Source organism: Antennarius striatus, chromosome 2, assembly GCF_040054535.1.
Source record: "Antennarius striatus isolate MH-2024 chromosome 2, ASM4005453v1, whole genome shotgun sequence".
Classification (NCBI taxonomy): Eukaryota; Metazoa; Chordata; class Actinopteri; order Lophiiformes; family Antennariidae; genus Antennarius; species Antennarius striatus.
The window spans coordinates 29,140,658-29,155,779 of NC_090777.1; the positions used below are offsets into that span (position 1 = coordinate 29,140,658).

Here is a 15,122-nt window from a genome sequence, read left to right on the forward strand (position 1 = left end):
GAAAAAGCTGCTGCATGGACTTTGCCCATTTTAAAAGGATGTGAAACTGTTTTCATACAGAAGCACTTTTTTTTTGCTTATCTCATGGAAATCTCTTGCATAAAATTTGCATCATAAATTCGCAAAAAGCTTGTTTAGATTTATATGACCCATAATCACATGGCGTAATAACTTTACAAAGTGAAAGACATCAAAGTTTGATATTTTTACAGTGTACCCTGAATATTTGTGGGTGAACTTATGATTTAAAGCAGAATGTCCATGAAGGGTTCTCATTCATCCAGGTCATGGTTATTCAAAGGTGTTTAGGGGTTTCACAGATGTCATATGAGAGAGGGCCCCAGGCTCCTGACTGGGTGAGCTCCATTACAGATTTGTATAGAAAAGACTGCCGTACAACAAAGAGACTGAAGTCCCATTGCAAACACCGACACTGACTTTCACATCTCAAACTGAGGTTTATCTTGTCGGAAAGGTTTGTTTCTGTGCAACACACACACACACACACACACACACACACACACACACACACACACACACACACACACACACACACACACACACACACAGCAGAGATGTGGAGGTGACATTTGCCAAATATAAACATGAAGTCAGTCTGACACCATTCATCTAAAAGCAGATGCTGCAATACAAAAAACGACAGGGTGACGTGTTACTGGTGAATTAAAATGAATTCATTTATTGCATTTGACTCTATCATAAAATTAAACCATATTCATACCTTTTTTTTTTTTGCAATATTAAAAGGTTGTTTTAAAAACAATACAAACAATCCAAACTGCCTGCTTTATCCATAAAATCTGTGTTAACAAATCACTAAGACTAAACACACAGATCTCCGACCAAATGCCCCAACTTCAGCGGATCTTGCAGTTCATCTCTACACACACACACACACACACACACACACACACACACACACACACACACACACACACACACACACTGGGTGAGGGAGTTAAAGACAGGTGACCAATAAATCAAATTTCTATCTGTTTATCAAATCAAATCCTCATATTTTTTGTCCTCACTTTTACAAATTGTATAGACTGGCAGATGCTCAGATCTTAATGAAAAGGTTCTGAATGAGATACGGTGTTAAATACTATTTATCTATACGTACTATAAATCTAAAGGATCCAGCTCTTGTTTTCCTGGAAATTACACTGAAATCTATCCATTTATTTGTACAAATTGAAATTGAATTACTTAAATTACTTAAACTACTTTGTGGGACCAAGAAGCCAAGGAGAAATGGGAAAAAAATAACTGTATACATACATTTTTGGACAATAACGTCCGAAATAAACTTTCAGTATTAAACCCCTTCTTCCATAACGCTGTTGTAAGTTCCTTAATATTGTTTTAACCATGTTTTAGGTTAGGATAATGTATCTGAGCCAGACAGCTGAACACATTCAATGAGATTTAGCAGAAATGATTTGAATTGAGTGAAATATGATTTTCTATTTTCTTTTTGAAAATTGCAAATCCAGACACATGGAAACTTAACATCTGTCATATAAGTTCCACTTCAAATAGCTGCAATAATGCAATACATCTGTGAAAAAAGCATGTTTGTCGATTTCTAATTAATTATTGCTGCATTGAAAACATAAACAACTATTCCTTAAAAATGTCAATTATTTTTCAAATGAACAACATTTAATTTTTTAAATCACATTAAAAAAGATTCAGAATCTGGTTTGAAAGACTTTCAAAATTCACAAGTAAATTTGTATTAAAAATATTTTTGTCTGTATTTCAGATTTTTCTGGATACAACAGGGAAGAGCAAGTGATGCTTTGTGATAAAATGCTGAATAGACATCACTTTAATCAGTAAACCACTTGAAATAACTTTACAAAAAATCAAGGCATGATCAATTTGCATCCTTGCAGCCAATAAGTAAGCACATTACTTAACATTACTTATTGTACCACAGATTATTTTCTGGGCTCCTACTCCTCAGGGATTATATCAGGTCAAATATTCAGGGTATAAAGTTGCTGATATCGAAGGCTCACGCCTTTATGGCTCCTGTTTAACAAGGTCAAGCAATCAGGGTGGGGATCAGAATAATCAGCATCATATCATTTTCTTTTAATTTTACTTCCTGTTCAGATGCCTGTAATGAAACAGTGTGTGGGCGGAGCCTCGGCACCACACCTGTTGCTGATCTCCACACCTGGACTTGATCAGTGTGATTAACATGAAGCTTTTAAAGCTGGATTCTGTGTTTGTTCTTTGCCAGATCGTCTTGTAGTTTTGCCTACGTCTTGTACAAAGCCTGACTCCTGACTCTGCCCGTTTGCCTGTACACTATTTGGTTTGTTTTTTGGACATTTTGTGTTTTCCCGTGTTTCTTGAATATTTGCCTGGTTCTGATTAAATCGTGGATGAAAGCTCCTCCACCAGTGATGCTGTAGTTCCCTCAATGCTGGTGCATAAACTGCAAATCATATCAGTTCTTTTGCTGATACAAGATGAATGGCACGATGATTTAAATTTATAATGGAACCTTTTATTTTGAGTTTTTCCTTTAATGGTTTCCAGCTATTCTCACAATATTAACACAATACCAGAATACCAGGATGTTCATGAGATGTGCAAGTACAAAGCTGCTGATTCTGATATTTTAATAAATAGTTTTGGAAGAGATTTTCAAAGCTGACATAAATTTACTATTGGCCTTATTTTTCATCTGCAAAAATGTGTATTTATGACAAGCGACACACGTGGGCATATTTGTCAAACATCTTGCCTCTCAGTGTTTATTTTTTGCTATAGATCATTTAGACCCAAACAGCTTTCTTACACATTATCAGGTAATAAATGAAGTAACATAATCTCCATTAAAACCTTTGCAAAACATGTAAGCCAGCTTGTAACTGGCCTGATTCAAACAAAACAGTTTTCCTGAGGTTTTAATAAATCAGTGCTTGTTCTGCTAGTAGAAAGAATTATTCAGCTGTACAATCTGTTGTTCATCGCCACCAGCAGTCTGCAGGCTCTAAGCTGCTCCATACACCTTCCACATGATCTATCCTGGATGTTTAAACTACTTATTCTATGTTAGGAAGCTAAAGAGTATTGTTGGGATGATATCTGTGGTTGAGCAACCTCAAGGTGGAGATGAGCTTTGAAAACGAGGAGAAAGTTTATCTTCATTCAGGACGGTGGACCCTTGACCCCTCAACTTCACCTATGTGCCCCTTGGAAAAATGATAACTTTTCTTAAGAATAAAAAAAATCATTAGGTGATTTTTGTAGGTGAATATTAAACCATCTCCTATCACTAGTTGTCTAATATCATTATTTTTGTGCTTCCAATCATTCAACGCAAAATAAGAACAGAGCAGGACGAAGACTGACTTGGTTAGCTGAATAAATACTTCAATAAATACTAAATAAGTCATAAAGTAATTTCTAATTTACATGATAATCAAAAAAAGTAACAGAAAGTTGAGTATCACCAGAAAAGGGGAAAAAAACTACCTGATAAACTTCCTTTTTTGGACATTAAGTGAAATTTTACGAGCTGATAGTTTGGCAATGAATCTGACAGAACCACGCAAATCATCAGCGGTTATCAGCTGAAGAGTCCAGAGCAGAGATCGGACTGTTGCATAATTAATCGATCAAAAGGTAAATGATAAGATGTGAAATGTCACGCTGTGGAGAGATTGTCCTAAACAGATTCAGAGGGACCAGAGGGGCTGACACATGCAGGTGCTGTTCCAAACCCTTCAGGAGTAGATGGTGATGACTTCACGTCCACCTCCGCGCACCAGAAGGACCCGATTGAGGCCCTCAGTAAGAACTTCAAGGAACTCCATGTCTGAGAGACAATCACAGTGAAGGAATGTGCTTTTCTTACATGATGAGGGTAAAAATAAAGCGTAATGTAAATCACTTTTTGTGATTTAGATATACAGTATATATATTTATTTATATTTATTCTATTTATTTACATATATTTATATTATAGTTATTTATATATATATATATATATATATTAAAATTTCCATCATTATCTATTGCTTTTGGCGTCGTGATGTTTTGACATTAAATATGCAACTAACAATTAAAAACTCGTAGCAGGTAGCTCAAAAAAATAAAAGAGCCAGCGTTGTGTTCAGGGACACCTTTCTGGACTGAACTAAAAGCACACAGAGTTATTAGATATAAAGATTAATCATGATGTAAGCATGTTGTAGGATACAGTTTTCATTCCCCACACGGTTCTTGGGAGGTCCGGGCATGTTGAGCAGGACGAGTTTAGCCTCCTTGGATTTCCTTGTGATGACCTCATTTAACCTCACGGCCGTATGCATCCGCCTCAGATCGGTTTGGTTCCTAACGGAATTAACAGTAAATTACTTTGCGTTGTGTTTAATTATCAGTGATTAAGTTGTTCAGCTAGAAATCTTTGTACTTACAAGTTCTCCCATTCCCTGCAGCAACATTTATGGAGGGAAACAACTTCCATAAATGACACATTTTCACACGGGAATATTCATTTATTAGTAGTTTAAGTCAACAATGTGCACAAATATGAACGCATTTCCTTTCTACATGTCTTGTGTTACATCTGCCACCTTCACTGAGTTACTCACGGTTTCATGTTGAAGGGGTCTTTGCCCTCTTCATGGCCTGTCGGTGGACTCTTGTGGTCGGTCCAGGTGGCGGCGTCCCCTGCGGGCCCCGCAGGACACGTGAGGCTTGTTGGGCTGGTGGGTGTGGAGGTTTTCTTACTGTGGGACTGCGTTTGCTGTTTTGGGTTGGAAACCATCCCAGCCTGGCAGGAACCACCATGACATGACAAGATGACACAAGGGAAAAAGGAAAGAGGTTTTTATCAGTTCTGGATGAAACTGTGGAATCCAGTGACCAGCGGTAAATCACTGGGAAGAGTAAAACATTGCTTTAACCGGAAAAGCTTAATCTGTCGCACAATAATTCAAATAAACAGAGAGACCACGGTAATAAATAAACAGGACAGACCGCGGTAATAAATAAAGATTTCTCCCAAGAGGACCATGACAGCGTTACCTCATCTTCTGATTTCTCCACCAGGCTTACTCTCTCCTCATTGCTGTGCTGGGAACGTAAGGCCGTTGGGTTTTTGCGTCGAATGGACCCACGGGAGGAATCTGTGATGCTCTGGATCTGAAGTGAAAGAAGTGAATATAAATGACTTTGGTTCAACTTCTAATTTCCCTGTGAGATTCATTCATTCTCCCCTCAAACCAGTAAAAACAAGTCCATACATCAACACATCATTATAAACTAAAATCCGTGTCCTAGCGGTGACATTTAGATGACAGAGTGATAATAAAAATGTTTTATCTTCCTCAGGGGCCATGATGGAAAAAATGCTGTTGCTCAATTTGTTGAAAATGTTTTAAAATAATAAAAGCCAATACAGATGTACAGGACAAACACTTTACCTCTCTCTCCATCTCATTCTTGGTCAGATGCATCTGTTTGAGGATCTGAGTTCGCTCTTCCATCACGAGTGTTTTCTCATAGGTGTAGGCTGAGATGTCGCTGTCATGCTTTAAACACATTCAGATTTTATCACACAGCTCTGAACATGAGACACATATATGTTGGAGAAGTCTCTCACCATCTCCACCACCTCCACAACAGCTTCGATTCGCAGGTGATAGAGAAACGTGATCAAGTCTTTCCTCATCTGGATGCTGTTGTCGTCCATCTGAGCTACAGTGAAAATGCGCATCTTGCACTTCCTCCACACCTGAACGACAAAACCGGAACATGCACAATGAGGCGCACCTAAAAGCCTTTCATTTTCTCAAAAACTGACGGTGCGCCTTATAATCCAGTGCGCTTTATATATGGAAAAAGGTTCAACCCTTACAGGCCTATGATGACGCCCCCCGTGATCAGATCGCATGATGTTTTTAAACCATGCTTAACAAATAAAATCTGTCACATGGATTACTGTGCGCATGTTTACGTGACAGTAGAGATGTGAAACTGTCTTTCGGTTTTCATTTGGAGCCGATTGACCCCGGAAAACCGGAGATATGATCGTTTACATTTGATCTTAGACAAGCGGTTCAAACGGCTCCTTATAGTCACATGACAGGCGCCGTGTTTCTGTCCATGTAGTCGCCATCGTACGAGCTGTGACGCATGTATTCACGTGATTTAAACATGTCTCGCCATTCGCGCATTTGGTCACGTGATGCAAAGGGGCACCTTATAATGCGGAAAATACTGTAATTACTGTTAATGTCGTCCATGCAACATCTCCTCAGAAAATGTTTCTGAAAGTGCAAAGATGACCTCACAGCATTTTGTTCCCCACCTTATGCTGGCGCAGCAGGAAAGGCAGAAGCATCAACATGCCCCCGTCGTGCACCACCCACCACACATCTATGTGGCCCTCAGTGAAGCGCTCTCCGTTGGATGGGTAGCTGGAGATATTCTTAGGAACCAGTAAAGCCAGACTGGCTACGGTCGTCTCTCGAACCACCTCTGCAGGAGGACGGAGAAAAGTTTTGACTCCATAAAACATTGGTTCTCTTACGTCGCAGCTGTTATTTTACTCCTGACTTCAGGCGTACCGATGAAGTTCCTGAACTGCTGGTGGTACTCGGGTCGTTTCCAGTTCCTGGGCCAGCTGACCATCACGGTGTTGTGCTTCAAACCTCCTAACCCTCCAATCTGGATGAGGTGGGACGTCCCGTCTCTGAGATTGGAGGAGACGACTACCTGAGAGAAGCCCTTCACCTTCTCTGTCTCCATCAACTTACGCAAAGACTAGCGATACACAGAGAGGTGAAGACAAGCATTTAAACGTCTGTGAAGAACTCGTCCTCGTGGATTTCTGAGATGCGATTATGTTGCTATCAAAAGTGGGAGTGTGTTTGTTAGCGAGTCAGGGACAGACCTGATCTGCCCTTTGGGCCTCGGTGTAGTTATCCAGGAAGGTTCCTTGAACTGATGTCCCGACGATGGTCAGACCCTTCCCTGCTTTCAGCTGATTGGTCAGAGAGAGCAGGCGAGGTTGTTCTACATTCTGCTCAGCATCCACGCTCACCAGAACCAGGATCTGAGGCCTGAACAAAAGAAGTACCAAAGGATTACACTTTGGATTTGACATAAGCAGAGCTTTGAGAAGTTTAAAAGTTGACTGACCTCCAGTTCTTGGTGTGTGGGGGTCCCTCTTCCACTCTCATGAGAGCAAAACGCGCAGCGCTGAGAGAGATGCCTCGTATCCCATCACCCCACTCCTTCTCTGCTCTGTGACCCGGCACGACGATGGGGTGTGATGTATTAGCATGAAGTATTTAAGGTATATCAAGACAATAATCCCTGCCAGAGTGACTGGACCTATCATAATGAGTACTTACCCACAGAACTCAATATATTTGTAGATGCATGTAGCGATGCCCATGGCGACCATGGCGTAGTACCAGGAACAGATGAACATGAGTGACAGGCACAGGCTCATCCCCAAGAAAGACAAAGCCCTGTAGGGGAGATGACACCTCCTGTACCTCCATACTGGGAATATTTGTGATATTCACAGCCCAGACCATTGTCTATTTCACATGTGTCAAACTCAAGGCCCGGGGGCCAAATGTGGCCCTCCACATCATTTTATGTGGCCCGCGAGAGCATAAAAGGTCAGAGTATATAAAAATAAATAGGTTAAAAGTGTGCTTTGACCAAAAACTACATTTCCCACAATGCAGAAATTTAGGCTATTTTTAACACTGACAACAACGTTTTTTTACAAAGTTAATATTCAAACTTGTGTTTAATTTTATTTTTCTTTATTCGCTTGGATAGTTTGATCCTTGATTGATGGAGTTACGTGGTTTTTTTTCATTACCTGACAGATTAAAAGGATTTATGTGATAACAGAGCAACAAACAAACATATTTTAACTAATGCAACTGTAATTTTTGTAACTTGAATAAGTAATAAATTCGGTGTTATTTAACATTAGGAGTAGTTACCTTTATGTTACATTTATTTTAAATTACGTTGCGTTACATTTAGCTACATTTTACATCTGGCCCTTTGAGGACAGCCATTATGCTGATGTGGCCTTTGGTGAAAATGAGTTTGACAATCCTGGTGTATTTCATTGAATTCCATATAGGGTTAACAGACCAGTGGTAGAACTTAAAACGTGGCCTCCAGTTTGGTGTCCTCAGCAAAGTCTGCAGGGCACAGGCCAGATTAACAAACATGTAGCACATCAGAAAGAACCTACGAAGAGAAAATAACAATAAAAAGACTTGTGTAAAAATCCCAACTACAGCTGCAGTACGCCTGCAGAGCACTCAGCAGTTACAGAACACTTACATGGACAGAATGGGCGCCACTGAATCCAGGGAGGCAATTATGATGCCAATTTCACAAATGCTAGCTGTGAGCAGAAGAGCCCAGGTGGGCTCCCCGTTAGCTTTGCCGTGCCCAAACACCTGCAGGAACAAGGAAGTACTTGTTGTTACACCATGCATGTAACTGTGGGATGTACAATTTATGATACGGAGGCTTTTCAAAAGTGTGCTCACTCTCAGAAATGGGATGATACCATCCCTGGAGATGGCCTGTAGGAGACGTGGAGCTCCAGTCAGGCTCTGGAGCCCGGCCCCACAGGTGGAAAAGAAGGAGCCAAAAACAATGACCCAAGGAGATGGCCACGCCAGAGTCCCGATCACCAGGTTACCGTTCACGCCTTCACCGAATCTGTGCAAAGCAGTGCAGACAAAATGCACTAAAGCATAACACAGCAGTAACATAGACGGACTTCTTCCACTAGAATTTGTTCAGAAACACATGTTAGTCATGTTTATGGCCTCAAAGTTCGACATGGTGAATACAATGGCAATAATAATAATAATAATAATAATAATAATAATAATAAAGAGACAAGTGTATAGTCAGACTCACTTGTCCCTGAGGACCACTCCTTCTATGCAAGCACCAAACAGCACCACACTAGACATGTCTGGGGAAAATCTGTTAAGAAATGCTTTGCAGGAAATGATCCTAATCCTGAAATTATGATCACATGCAAGAGGTTATATACCCACGATCAGGTTTCAATCAATCAGCCATTTCAGATCCACACAGTTTTTCATTTACTCCACCCTGGCCCACTGAAAGATACACACAATAGATGTGGTGGTGATCGCCGCGATGGTGCCGATAGGGATCGACTTCTGAGCATCCCGCAGGTCTCCAGAGCGGTTGGAGCCCGCCATTATACCTGTGGAAGGGAACAAGCTGGTGTTTAATGTTCTGTTCTTTATTCTCCATATCCTGGAAATGACAGAAATCAGACTCAATGAGGACATACCGCAGAAATGATCTATTATTACAAATTTTTTACAAATATTTAAAAAAATATTTCTTTCAATCAAAGCAGTTTGTGGCTTCAAATGTCCTGTGGTTTGTATTCCTGCATTGGTTGGGTTCTATTGACACATGGAATCTTTTAAGTGATGTGAATAATGTTTTAACAGTTTTCTCTATAAACTCAAAGACGCTGAAGAATGTTTGTAATAATCCAAAACATATAATAATTTACGTCTGATCTATAGCTGATTTAAAAATATGGATAAGAGCACATTAGCTTTTACGCTAATTCAGATGAGTCCATCCATTCTAACCTGTGACAGATGGGAAGTATATCCCGACCAGGAGGGTGAAGAAGCTGGTGATGTCTGCCAGGACGTAGCGGTTGGTGCTGGACGGGGGACTGTCTGGGTCCACGTCAGATGGAAGCCCCCGCTTTGCTAGGATCGTCCCTTTCTTCAGATAGTTACCAAACAGGTTCTCTAAAGGAGAGAGAAGCGATTAAACGAGAGAGTAGATGGATTGATCCGACTCACCGATCACACTGATCAGCATCTCTGACCTGCCAGGATGCCACTAGTGACCCCTGGGATGCCCTGGATCTCTGTGACGTTGTTGTTGGTGAAATATTCATCGCATGTGGCATTGAGGTACTCAGAATCACAGAAGGACCCCCACAGCCTGGTGGTCACAGTTTCATTGTCCATTTCTATGAGCTTTGCACAGATATCATATCCTTTAGAAACTAGAGTTCTGTTTCCCAGGAGGCAGACTCTGCAAAGGAGACAAACATCATCATCATTAAACTTGGATCATCGGCGGAGAATTCTTCCGTGAAATGAGGTGTGACTTACGGGAAAGCAGGGGGGTCAACAGCCGTCTTGATGACTCCCACATAAACAGCTAGAATGGAGAGGATAACGCAGGCCAGGAAGACCAGCGCCAGCTTGTTCACATATTTGACCCCTACAAACACCACCAGCGCCATGAAGCTGAGCACGATGGTGCCGTACACCCGCATGTTGTTAAGGAGGGCGATCTCAGCCTCTGCCCCCTCCAGGCCCTCGATCTTAAAGATGGCCGCCTGAGGAACTATGTAAATCTGATAGGTTTGAAAGAACAAAGGGAGAGAGTTGGAGAAGAATGGAGATACAGGGAATAATAATGAAACACAGCTGACTGCAAGGAAGGAAGCCTGTTATATTTCTGACTGGAAATTGCGTTCCATTATTTTTAATCGTCTTTTAATCGTCTTGTAACAAGGTTTAGAAAAATTGCCAGGAAAGAAATATTCAGTTCCATCGATTTAACAACAGATTTAACAAAATTTCTCTGTTAAAACCAAAATATAAAGAAGAAAATTAGAGTTGAGGTCTTTGTTTTTATGTCATAAACCTTAAAACACATTTAGAATGAATACAATCACTTCCATCAATGCTTGGTTGAACACATGAGCATGAAGACTGATGTTTCTTCAAAAATATCTGCACTTAAATGTGAATTCTGAAATGTGATCGACCTTTATCCATAGTCCTGAAGCCTAAATAGGTCATCTTCATCATCTTCATCTTCCACATCGTGGCCAGGGATAGAAAATGAAATGTTTCATGTCTTGAAGTTTGCATTAAATATGAATGTTCAACTGTCCAGAATTTAAGCTCATAGGGGTTCCCGTAAACCTAAAGAATAATTAGCCCTGTTGATTGCTTATTTATCTATGATTATAAAAAAACACTTCTCCCTGTTTTTTTGGACAAATAGCACCCTGGTAATGAAGACATACACAAAACCATTAGCATGTGTTACTGAAGATTACGTTTTTAGGGCATAGAACTCACCAGAAGAATTTCAATACAGCCGAGGATATACATGGCACCTGCAAAAGTGGTGCCTAAGTAGAAACAGATCCCAACAGCTCCGCCGAACTCAGGCCCCAGGGAGCGAGAGATCATGTAGTAAGAACCTCCAGCTGCAAGTGATGAACACGTTTGGTTAGTACAGGGCTGCGTTACATGTAAACACATTAATAGACCCCTGCCGACATTAGCTCACCTGGTACGACTCCATTTGTTGCAATAGCACTCATAGAGATGGCTGTAAGCATCGTCTGATAAAAAGCCGGGTACAAAGGACATGAGGGGAGTTTAAAGGCACGCTAAATACATCTGGCAACGAGTCCCGCTCATGTTGAATCCTTCAGGACACAAAGATCTCTATTTTCTCATAGTTAAGTCAGACCAAAATGAAGTTATTTCCAGGAACATTAAAAAAACAAACATAGTATCTGAGGACATAGCTACTTTTTTGATGGGATTAGCCTCCAGTTCCAGATCTGTACATACTTTCACATAAAACTAAGGGCTGCATTCTTTCAGCGTAAAAAAAGCTCTAATAAAACGGCCTAACACTTGATTGAAAAAGGATTGGAGACATAAAACAAACTACATATAAAACACAACAGTAAATTTCAAATCAAATTTACAATGTAAATAAGAATGACAAAAAAAACATAAATCACATTGATCTGATATCATCAAAGATCATGTAACGTTTAGACATTTTAAATGAGTTTGAAATATTAAAAAACGCACTGCCATAATTAATTGATTTGAACTGCTCCTTTCCAGTCTGAACCTTTTTTTAAACCCACCTTGTTGCTTCAAGTTCACTTTAAAGATGCATAAATCTCTATTTTTTTGATAAACATATAGTGTGGGTTAGGATTGACATTTTCTAAACCTGCTTCATCAGATTCCTTCGGATGGTAGTGAATGGATTTATTAACAGATTACATTCTGCCTGGATTCACTGTCATCTTCAGCTGAGAAACGGCTTAGATAATCTTAGAGCTAGATGTTCTCAACTCCCCTGTTGTCCCGTAGATTTACTTCACATACCTGTAGGTTATGACTACCATCTGTTTTCTTGGTGGACTGAAGTCCAGGTGGTGTTTGTGTTCTGGAATAAACAGCAGGTACATCTGCGGTTTTACTCACTGTGGAGCAGCACATGAAGACAATGATGAAGGACCCGAAAACGCCTCCGATCCCAACCATCCAGGTCATCCGCAAGAAGAGGATCACCCCGAAAATGTTTTGGATGCACGGCAGATACACTCCCATCAGCGTTCCCAGCTGTGGAGCCTGATGAACACAAACTTAAAAGTGTTTTATAAAGTTCATCTTTTAAGAGAAATGGGATGGTCAGTTCCTGATGTTCATTTATTCTCCTTTTCATAGATTTTCTGTCCTTATCAGTCAACTTCTTTGAACAATAAAATATTATTTAACTCAGTATATTGAAATTGAACATTAAAAATTCACAATAAATATAGGATATATTTTAATATACTGAAATGTTAAATATACAATTCTGATACCATATACAATGGTTGGGGCACGTGGAGTTTGACTTGCTGACCTGTGAGATTCTTTGAATGGCTCAATCTGAGAACTGTTCCTGACCCTGAACACGTGAGGTCGGGTGACAGATACGACATTCAACAAAAAAGGTCTTGTTGTTTTTTCTTTTTCAGACCTGCCATTTCTTGCTCATTGTTGGGATGTTGAGACATTTTCAAGAAAGATAAGATAAAATGCTTTGAGATAGAGCAGAAACCACAACCTTAATAAATCTGGTCGCACAAATGATAATAAAAAATACCTTGTGTGCTTTACAATTAAACATTTTTATTATTAATAATTTTCGGATCAAATTTCACTGTGCACTTACTTGTAAGGATATTTATAACTGAAAACTCCTTTCTACATCAGCAAAATATTTCTCTTGACACATTTTTGATCATTTTAATGGCTGTATTATTTTACATTTGTCTGTAATTCATTTTTATTGTAAAAAATGTAATAGGAGGGTTTTTTTTTGCTATATGACACCTTTTCTTTTAATTATTGTGTTTATTTTAAATGCTGGTTCTTCCTCTGGTTTAAACTATAGACATAAAGACAAGCAGTGATCGATACCTTTATTGGTTTCTTTGATTGACGCGCTCCTTCCTCGTTATTCTCCGCCTCTTCGTGCTCTTTGCTTCCTGTTGGCAAGTTGGAGTAGTTGGCCAGACTGCTGAGCAGGGAGGAGACCATTGGACTGGTATCCATTTCCTCCTGTTAGACACAACGAACCCCATGAAAATGATGACATCCTCCCAGGAGACATCTTTAAAATCTCTTCTCTAGTTGTAACTTTACACCACCAGATAGAGGCAGGTTCTTTATTCGTGTCGGCGTTCCCAATAGGTGTAGGATGGATCGTGGATGCGTCCTCACCTCAAACAGAGCCATATTCTTGCCGTCATACTGCTGGCTCTTCTCCGCATCACCGGCTGCACTGCTGTTGATGAAAGGACTGTTTTCTTTGGGGTTCCCATCACCTAAAACACAGAATCACCGAGCTGCAGTTAGATCAGACACACACACAGCTCCTGCTAGAATTATGGAGTTGTCAGTGCAAGTTTATTAAATATAGGTTAATTCAAAGCAATTTATTTGAGTAAACTAATTTATTTAATTCAAGGAAATTCAACTACACATACACTGGATATACTTCAAATACATTAGATTTCATATTGGCAATCAAGATGGACAACGATCCCAACACTAATCATAATTATTCGTGAGCCATGATTATAGAAGTATTTTAGAGAAATGTTAGGACTTTGACCGGAGGTGTAGTGCTGCTTATTTAAATTCCAGAACATGCGGCACGTGGAATAAACCTGGGACCCCTGGAGGTCAAGCAACCAGGACTGAAGGACCAGCAGGTGATGTCATAAACCTTATCATTCTGAATATTTATGGGTTTATTGTACGCAGTTGACAAAACAGATCATTAATGAAAATATGATGTCCAAGCAGCAAAAAAAAATCAGATAATTTCTTTCCGTGGAGATGTTATCTCATTCTTTCAGGAATTAGAATATAATTAAAATAAATCTGTGTTTATCTGTCATCACTCAGACAGTCCACAAAAACGACTGAAAAGCAGCTGTTTTTTAAGAAAGAGACTGATGACAGAAAGCATGTGGGATATGAAACAACACCTGAAGCGTGTGAGCTTGTGTTCCTCGCAGTAACCACGTCGCAATGTTGGTGCCACGTAATTGTGTTTGTGAATAAAGCTTTAATTCAAGAGCGGAGACAGGGAGAGCCGCTGTTGCCTCTGGACTCCGCTTCCTGACTTGAATGATCATCGAGGATGTTCCAATGAATAGAAGAGGGCTCCAGGCTCCATTATGGATTTGTTTAATAAAAGCAAGGTGCGCCATGGGGGGAGAGTTTGCCCACAAATTATACAAAGAAGTGAGCTTCAAAGGGGAGACTTTGTGAGAAAACTGAGACACCTCTATTTTGAGACCTACTGGGTTCCAGAAAACACAATCATGAAATCATGCAGATAGTTTGTGCTGTTATACACCATTTAAGATGCAATGGAGTGCATTCAATGCCAGTTTAAAATGGAAGGATAACTATTTAGGTGGGTTGTGAGTGGGAAAAAAATACATGATTGCAAGCTGGAATTGTTCATGGTGTCACAATACTCATGTGTGTGGCTGGTTTCAGGAAAAGAACCAGAAATTATTGCAATAAAATACATCAATATTGCAAAAAAGAAAACTTTCACCAATGCTTTTGCAGCTCCTGATGAGGCTGCGGGTGTCCTAAAGCGGGAAAGAACTATGGAAGAATTAAAAACACAACTGACTTCACTCCAACACACATTTGTCTTATAAAACC

General features: G+C 39.9%; 1 protein-coding gene across 2 annotated transcripts in view; it reads right to left on the reverse strand.

The window, feature by feature from the left end:
• The window catches only part of slc12a5b (solute carrier family 12 member 5b), a 31,406-nt gene that overhangs the window by 1,654 nt on the left and 14,630 nt on the right, over positions 1 to 15,122 (reverse strand). The window contains exons 2-26 of one of the 2 annotated variants that reach the window (XM_068334760.1): positions 13,656 to 13,759; positions 13,353 to 13,493; positions 12,369 to 12,515; positions 11,425 to 11,479; positions 11,211 to 11,341; positions 10,227 to 10,474; positions 9,935 to 10,146; positions 9,687 to 9,854; positions 9,185 to 9,283; positions 8,965 to 9,022; positions 8,586 to 8,760; positions 8,374 to 8,492; positions 8,179 to 8,277; positions 7,410 to 7,529; positions 7,195 to 7,299; positions 6,947 to 7,115; positions 6,621 to 6,816; positions 6,362 to 6,531; positions 5,654 to 5,785; positions 5,475 to 5,582; positions 5,077 to 5,193; positions 4,641 to 4,822; positions 4,464 to 4,478; positions 4,247 to 4,380; positions 3,546 to 3,862 (exon numbers count right to left, since the gene is read on the reverse strand). In XM_068334760.1, coding sequence (XP_068190861.1) covers positions 3,771 to 3,862; positions 4,247 to 4,380; positions 4,464 to 4,478; positions 4,641 to 4,822; positions 5,077 to 5,193; positions 5,475 to 5,582; positions 5,654 to 5,785; positions 6,362 to 6,531; positions 6,621 to 6,816; positions 6,947 to 7,115; positions 7,195 to 7,299; positions 7,410 to 7,529; positions 8,179 to 8,277; positions 8,374 to 8,492; positions 8,586 to 8,760; positions 8,965 to 9,022; positions 9,185 to 9,283; positions 9,687 to 9,854; positions 9,935 to 10,146; positions 10,227 to 10,474; positions 11,211 to 11,341; positions 11,425 to 11,479; positions 12,369 to 12,515; positions 13,353 to 13,493; positions 13,656 to 13,759 — 3,296 coding nt within the window. In that variant the 3' untranslated portion in view covers positions 3,546 to 3,770. Of the gene's footprint in view, positions 1 to 3,545; positions 3,863 to 4,246; positions 4,381 to 4,463; positions 4,479 to 4,640; positions 4,823 to 5,076; positions 5,194 to 5,474; positions 5,583 to 5,653; positions 5,786 to 6,361; positions 6,532 to 6,620; positions 6,817 to 6,946; positions 7,116 to 7,194; positions 7,300 to 7,409; positions 7,530 to 8,178; positions 8,278 to 8,373; positions 8,493 to 8,585; positions 8,761 to 8,964; positions 9,023 to 9,184; positions 9,284 to 9,686; positions 9,855 to 9,934; positions 10,147 to 10,226; positions 10,475 to 11,210; positions 11,342 to 11,424; positions 11,480 to 12,368; positions 12,516 to 13,352; positions 13,494 to 13,655; positions 13,760 to 15,122 lie in introns of those variants that run through there. The other variant, XM_068334768.1, reaches the window with a different exon arrangement.